Source organism: Prosopis cineraria, unplaced genomic scaffold (assembly GCF_029017545.1).
Source record: "Prosopis cineraria cultivar Desert tree isolate PC_DT_omini unplaced genomic scaffold, ASM2901754v1 PC5, whole genome shotgun sequence".
Classification (NCBI taxonomy): domain Eukaryota; kingdom Viridiplantae; phylum Streptophyta; class Magnoliopsida; order Fabales; family Fabaceae; genus Prosopis; species Prosopis cineraria.
In genome coordinates this window covers 25,315,473-25,322,978 of record NW_026555336.1, presented here as the reverse complement: position 1 = coordinate 25,322,978, position 7,506 = coordinate 25,315,473, and the positions used below count along the sequence as shown (strand labels likewise).

At 28.9% G+C, this 7,506-nt stretch overlaps 1 protein-coding gene across 1 annotated transcript; it reads right to left on the bottom strand.

The window, feature by feature from the left end:
* Nucleotides 1-878: 878 nt before the first annotated feature.
* Nucleotides 879-5,927, bottom strand: LOC129310499 (GDSL esterase/lipase EXL3-like). Its single transcript, XM_054952359.1, has 5 exons — nucleotides 5,553-5,927; nucleotides 5,321-5,451; nucleotides 4,172-4,405; nucleotides 2,357-2,612; nucleotides 879-1,194 (listed from the first exon to the last, which is right to left on the bottom strand). The coding sequence occupies exons 1-5, from the start codon at nucleotides 5,878-5,880 to the stop codon at nucleotides 1,001-1,003; spliced, it is 1,143 nt and encodes a 380-aa protein (XP_054808334.1). The 5' UTR covers nucleotides 5,881-5,927; the 3' UTR covers nucleotides 879-1,000.
* Nucleotides 5,928-7,506: the final 1,579 nt, after the last annotated feature.

The following is a 7,506-nucleotide window of genomic DNA, read 5'->3' as shown; positions in this document are numbered from 1 at the left end:
TGCCCTTTAACCCTTACAAATTTGGCTCTCAATTTTGCAACTTTATTGTAATAAATTTGCAACTTGTATTTCAAATTTTAATAGAAAAATTATTTATTTTTCAACGATGTTAAAATTTAAACATAAATTGTAAATTCATTACAATGAAATTGTAAAATTGAGAGCCGCACTTACAAATTCCTAGAAGTTGGCGCTTGAGACCTAAGTTAAATTAATTGATCATTTTGAAACCTCTCTGTTATTCTCACTAAATTAAAATCTAAATAATGTTATTCAATTTAAAATTTACTAATTTTTGCACATAAAGGCTAAAGTGTATTTTTGGTTATATAACTTTATATAAAGTTTTAGTTTGATCTCTTAATTTTATAAATTATATTTTTAGTTTTATAAACTTAATACCATAAATTTTAAATGATTATTTTTTGAATTAATCATTGTTATTTTAAAAAATTAAAATTAATTTGTCAACATTTGAGAATATTTTTTCAATATTTAAAAATTTAATATAAATTTTTTATGAAATTAATGGTGTTAGGATTACATGACTGACAGATACTCTATAGTATTATAGAACCAAATTAAAATAAAGTCTAATATAAAATTAAAGGGCTAAATATTTACTTTAGCCACATATAAATAATCACTTGTTTTCAATGCAAGAAGCTACGAATCAATTATTAAGTTGTTATCATTTTTTTTTTTTGGGGACGAAAATTATTTGTTATCACTTACTCGTCATCATCGTTAACTACTCGATTATGAATACCGTTGACAATAAAGCATATAGCACAATAGATCCTTAATTTTATCTTTCAAGACCACACAATCGATTATGGTGGCTTACAGATAAATTAATGTACTAAAACGATCGCACTCGTCACAACTAGATCTAGTTGTTACACATTACTACCAAATATTGGCAAGGAGAAGGGGGAAAATATAAGGTATAATTAGTATAACAAATAATAAGAGGTGGATTATTTGGGGATTAGCTCTCTCAGAAGAAATGGTTGATTTTTGGGTCAATGACGAGGGAAGCAAGGATGGAATAGGCCTTCTCTGTTGGATGGTAGCTGTCCCAGAAAATGTAGTTCTTGTCATTGGAACACATCTCTAAAGTGTAAGGGTTGCACAAAATGCTCACTTCTATATTTCCACTGCCACAGCATCCTTTCTCTATTACTTCAAATCCTAATATAACATGATGATCAAATTACAGGATGTGGTGAGTGTAGTGTCAATAAAAATTAAGGCCATTTGCTAAAAAAAAAAAAATTAAAGCCAACTTGACTTCCTCATTCCTCCTCCTTTCCTATTCCCTCCTTGGCGTCTCTGAGTCACCAAATCTATAGTGCTTGTTTTGTAATGCATTGTAATTTCAGTAAAAACCAAGTTTGACCGAGTGCCTCTAAGTATAGTCAAAATTTCATTTGATAAAAATCCCTATAATTTAGTAAAAGTTAATTATCATGATGGAATTTGTGTTTGTGTGTATATATATATATATATATATATATATTTAAAAAGGTCAGTTTTCCCCATTAAATGTGCCCCAAAACCCCTGCTTTCAATTTCACTTTCAATTTCAAAATCTCCAAATTTGTTTGGTTTCCAAGTCCATTTCCTAATCCCCCTTGAATGTACTTTCAAAATGTCCAATCCTTTTCGATAAAAATGTGTTTCCAAACAACATTAGACTTTCCAAAAGTGAAATGTAAGGTTACCAAATAAACTCGCAATATGTAGTTTTGATATGATTTGTTATATTTGCGTTTACTTTACAATAAAAACATGAAGAAAAAAAGTATACAGCTGTTTTGGAAGGATTTCTTTTTTCTCTCTGAAAAGGACAAACAGAATTGTTGATACATATCCAAGTAAAATAAAAGAAAATTATATATATACTCCCTCCAAATCATAATATAAATTATTATTAATTAATTTATATTATTAAAATCTTGATTTTCTAAAAATATTCACATATTTCTAATCATGCCCTTAAATGTAATAAATATGGAATTTGATTTATTCAAAACGTTTTCAACAATTACTTAATAAAGTACGGGTATAATTAAAAATACATATATATATATATATATATATATATAACACATTCCCAATGTCCTATATTTTGGATTTAGCAAAAATTTTTGAAAATGACCTACATTATGGTTTGGAAGGAGGATGTATTAGTTAAATGTTACCATTTTAGCTGTGAAATAAAAATGAAAACAATTTAATTTTAACAAGAAAAAAAAATATGATTTAAAGGTAAGCAGCAGCTTAAAGAAGAAAGTAAAAGAGGAGGAGGCAACGAATTAATGTGAATATATATATATATATATATACTGACCATATTGAGCAGGACGTTGAAGCATATGAAGAAATGGGGTATAGGAATCGAGGTAGACAAGCCTTGCGTCTGGCAAGTTTTTGTGAAGCGTATCAATTAGAGAGGACAGCTTAGAGTTAAATAGTGCAGCTGCTTGGTTTGCAAACTCTGAGCATTCTCTCTGCAAGCCTCCTTCTATTGTTCTCTGTGACGGCACGCACCCCAACACTGGTATGTTGAACACCCCAATCCTTCTTGCTCCTAATCCATAAAGTTCCTGCACACACTCACGCCCCAATCAATAATTGATGGTTTAATGTTGACTCAAAAATAGTTAAAATATTTTTAAACTCGAGTTTTAAAAAGAAAAAATTTGCTGAGACTAGTATGCAGGAGGTTTGATTAATTACCAAGATGCGGATATTGGAAATAAAAAGGATTCTTTTTTTATTTTTAGTTGCAATAAATAGTATGCATTTACTTTGGTCCTATTTATTAGTCACTTCCATAATGTTTCATCGTAATAAAAGAAAATCTTACCAAACTTCACTAACATGATCATTCTAAAAGTTAAACATGTTTCTAACCTTAACTTTTTTAAATATACAACAATAATAACAACAAGCCTTATCTCACTAGGTAAGATCGGTTATATAAATTGTATAATGCCATTGCATGCTATATCATTTACCAAGTTTTTAGTAATGTTATTAATTAAGAGGTCTTGATCAATAACTTTCTACCTCTTAAATATATATACTTTAAAGTATTTCAATATGTAATAACCTTCACCTTATTTAATAAGGGTAAAAGAGTAAATATGAAAACAAAAATCATTTTAAGTGTCTCACAAAAAGACCAAAACAAATACTCTTTCTACCATGTAAATAGGACTAGATGAGTAAAATACATTCTCCCTAATCATATTCATAAGACATTTTAATTTTAACCAAATTGTAGAGCAAGAAAGGTAATTAAAATTAGTTCAGTGTGTTGATTTTTTAAAAAATTTCTATTGAAATCTCAAATTACACTTAATTAAAATTATTAACTTTCTTTTAAATAAGTCAAACATGTCACTCAAATAAATTAATTGGATATGTGAGCATTTTTAAAAATAACTCATTAATATTTTATCAAATTTTATAAAATATTTTATATTAAAAAACACGCAAAACTTTTAAGTGTCTTATATTACCAGGGGGAAGATCAGGGCGTATTTCTTTGCTAGATCATTTCCGGTTTTATTGACTTTGCATAGTCACTCTACCAATGTTTTCTTTTCACATGGACTAGAAAAACGTGGCACCAGAAGTTGAGCTAACAGTGGAAATAAAATATCTATGAATAGTAACCTAGCTAGTGGACAATTGCCATCAACCAACTTCATTCTTGCTATCCTTGTAAGCAGCAACATACATGTGCTTGGATAATCAACTTATTAGATGTTGATTCTGCACTCTATATTCTCATAATTTTATTTATAAATATTTTTCTGTTTGATTAAAATTAAAAAAATTTTAAATTTTATTAACTTTTATTTTAAAATTTAAAAATTTTTCACCTTTATTTTCAATAAATATTCTTAAATTTTATTATTAATATTTTTATTTAAAACATTTAATAAGAAAAAAATTAAAGAGAATATTGAAAATTAGTAAGTACTCTATAAATAGAATTAATTTTTTTCTTCTTTTTCTGCCCTATAAATAGGACCAGAAAATTATTCGGTTTTTTCCACATGCAAATTGAATAAATAATTTTTTTGGTGGATAAATTAATTAAGAAAAAACATTCGATCATATGGATATTTGAATAAGGAGTGCATATATATACCTGTAAGAAACTTAAGGCTTGAGCTGCCATGAAGTCAGTATATGAAGAAATATCATACTGAGCTCTTCTGATGGCATATTGAATGTAAGTATTCGCAATGTCATCACTTCCTACACACACTATGTATATGCTTTTTGATATAAAGCTTCCTGCTTTGCTTTCTCCAACTGCTTCCCTTATCTTCTCCACGTACTTCTTGAACATCTCCAGTTGATCTGATAATGATAGCACAGACTAATAGAAAAAAAACAAAAGAAAAAATCAGAGCAAGTTCAAAGAAACGAGATTTTTTGTTTGTTTGTTTTGTTAGTCCATTAATGCTTATAATAAATAACATACAATTTGATGAAAACTTTGACGCTTTATGACAAATATTTTAAAAAGGACCTCAGGTCCTTTTTTAATAAGTCACTTCTAACTAATTTATCAAATCAAGATGGGTTAATTAGAATAATAAAATTGTCTTAAAAATAAATCACTTTTTAATTTTATCCCCACGTTTTAGAAAGAGTGATTTGGAGTGTGGGAAGAGTTTTTATACAAATTGAAATATTGTAGTTCTTTTATAATTTGTTGAAAGGTATTTTTGGAATTATACATACTAAAGGTTATAAAAATCAAGAGAAAGTGACTTATGTGAAGGATTAAGAAAACTTTCTAAAATATAACTAATATAAAATATGGGAGAGAGTAGTTGGAAATGGAAGGGCGACAAAGTACCATAGAGGAGATGCTCTATTATTAATTTGGTACGTGAATGGTTGACAAAGAGAAGCTTCATTAATTACGACTTGTCAATAACTTAAAGGAACTCTTTCAATAGCTATCTATTAAAATGGGAGAACAAACTGCTAAAATAACCTATTGAGTATCCCATACTACTTAATATAAGATTTGATATTTCATTCTACCAAGTCTCTTTGCTTCGCTTTGTTTGTTATCAATTAATGGTTACCTAAGTGAGATGAAAAACTCTACCCCAAAAATAATTGTTGACGTGGAAAAACTAACTTACTTAAATATTACATTATTGAACATCCTGTACTACTTAACATGAGGTTTGATATCTTATACTATTAAGTTTTCATTGAACTTTATAAATAAAATATCAAATAATTTTACATTCATGAAGCAACAGTTTATATATACCACTAGTTCAGCAGTGAGAGGATCGTATCCGGCACCACCAGAAGCAAAGCTCACGCCAGTGAGAAGGTCTTCTAGTTTCAGTTCAGGATCAAGATAAGGCGGCAAAAGCTGCGTGACCCCAAATTTTGCAGCTGTAAAAGAAACAGCAAAACAATAATTATATATGTAACGTACAGCAAGAACAGAATGTGTGTGTGTGTGTGTGTAGAAATTACCATTTTTACGTGCGTACCTATGATGTCTGATGGAACCATACCATTGCTAAACCTGCCTGTAGGAAGATTTCCTGGACCAAAGTCTCTACCATAAGGTAAGAAATTGCACTTGACCATAGTGTTGATGTAGTTATTGTTGCCAGTATCCACTATAGAGTCTCCAAACACAATTACTGCTGGGATGGTTTCATTATTTGGCAGACTCACAATTGATGAAGAAATTATAATAGTGCTCTGTTGAAAGATGATGATGATGATGAGTATGGCAGAACAGTACCAGAAAGTGACGACTGAAGAAGGAAATGGAAGAGGAAGAAGAAACTTTTGAAGCAAAGATCTCAACATGATTCTGATGGATAAGTACTTTAATGTTGCCCACACTTCGATCTCTCGAAATTGGGCAATGAACGTTTTCCAATGCGGTTGTATGTGCTTTCTCATCCTGGTGCCAGCTATTTATAGGAAATTGGACTCTTGTACACTTTTTTATTTTTTTATGACATTTCTCTTAATTTTTTTATAGAATGTGCAGTTAATATATATTGAAGAAAAAAATACAATAGTCGATCCTTGTACTTTTAACCCTTTTTTGTTATAAGTTGGTATAATTATTTTTATTGTTTCTAGTCCTTTAAATTTGATCTGTCTACCACGTTAACTAATTTTTATAATTTTTAATTAAATATGCTTATAGGATCATGAGCTGGCATTGACAAAGTTAAATCTTGTGCTAACATGGTCAAATTATGATGAGTTGAATATGAAATAAATTGAAGAAAAAAAAACCTAATGGGAAAAAAATAAAAAAGGCAGAACGACAAAGCTTGAACAGTGGTTATTAGTAACTATTTTGTAATATTAATAATTTCAACCAAATAATTTTTAACAACTTCAATCATATGTTGACCGGAAAAAAAGAGAAAAATACCAGGCCTAATTAATTAAAAGAACTAGATCTGGCCTAAAAGCCATTTAATATATATGTAAAAATTCCCAATCTTTTTCCAAGATCATCCATAAAAAATGCGAGGTGTAAATGGCCTGGCTCTCATTGACAACGCTACAAATAGTAGTACATCATATGTACTTTTATATGAAAAAAAAAGTGAATAAGATATAAAAGAGTGTTTGTATGTTTAAGATTTTGAATCGTATATTCATATAAAATTGTAGAATGTTCCCAGACATAATTTTTTATATTTTTCTTTTCTCCTCGAATAATCTAAATCATGATAAAATAGTGTAGATTTTAGCAGTTCCAACAACAAATGAGTTAAAAAATGTTTTATGATCATTTTCATTTTTAATTGTATAGTACGTATAGTAAGTAATATAATGAAAGAAAATACATGTATTAATGATGTATGTACATAGATTCAAAATCTCCTGACATTGTGTGTGTGTGTCAAGCTTTTGCATTTTGGTCATCAATCACGCAGATGAAATGTGTTTGGTACATAATTGTCTTGTGGTGGGCACTCAACATGTTTCTGGTTGCTCGCATATTGATTGAAAGACAATGGTAACAAAACGAAACACACGTACGTGATGAAAACATGACGAGTGGTAATTAACTGTTGCATGCGTATCACACTTTGGCCTTTTGGCACTATTAACTTGACTTTGTTTGGATTTGGATCCGGTGAGGTGAGCGGCATAAATTCACCCATTCAATAAATGTCTTATATAATATAATAATAACAACTTTATTTAATTAAATGATTGTAAGTGATTTTGTCATATAATACTTAAAAGTATGAAATCCCAAATTTTTAGAGACAACATATGTGAGAAGGATTTAAATTTGGTGACTATATTTAGTGCAAGTATTGAATGTCTGTGTCATCTAAATGTTAAAATTCAAATCAATAATTTTAAATTCATACTTCACTTGAGATTGATGAATCAATAAGTTTATTTAAACTATTGATATAGATTTGAATGACTTAAATAGTACAGGAACTTAATGCT

Excerpts from the sequence above, each read along its gene's own strand:
- LOC129310499 (XM_054952359.1), bottom strand. The coding sequence starts at position 5,880 with ATGTTGAGATCTTTGCTTCAAAAGTTTCTTCTTCCTCTTCCATTTCCT. Across the intron at positions 5,452-5,552 it reads GGTTCCATCAGACATCATAG|CTGCAAAATTTGGGGTCACG; the intron begins GTACGCACGTAA and ends TTTCTTTTACAG. Across the intron at positions 4,406-5,320 it reads CTCTCACTGCTGAACTAGTG|TCTGTGCTATCATTATCAGA; the intron begins GTATATATAAAC and ends TTTTTCTATTAG.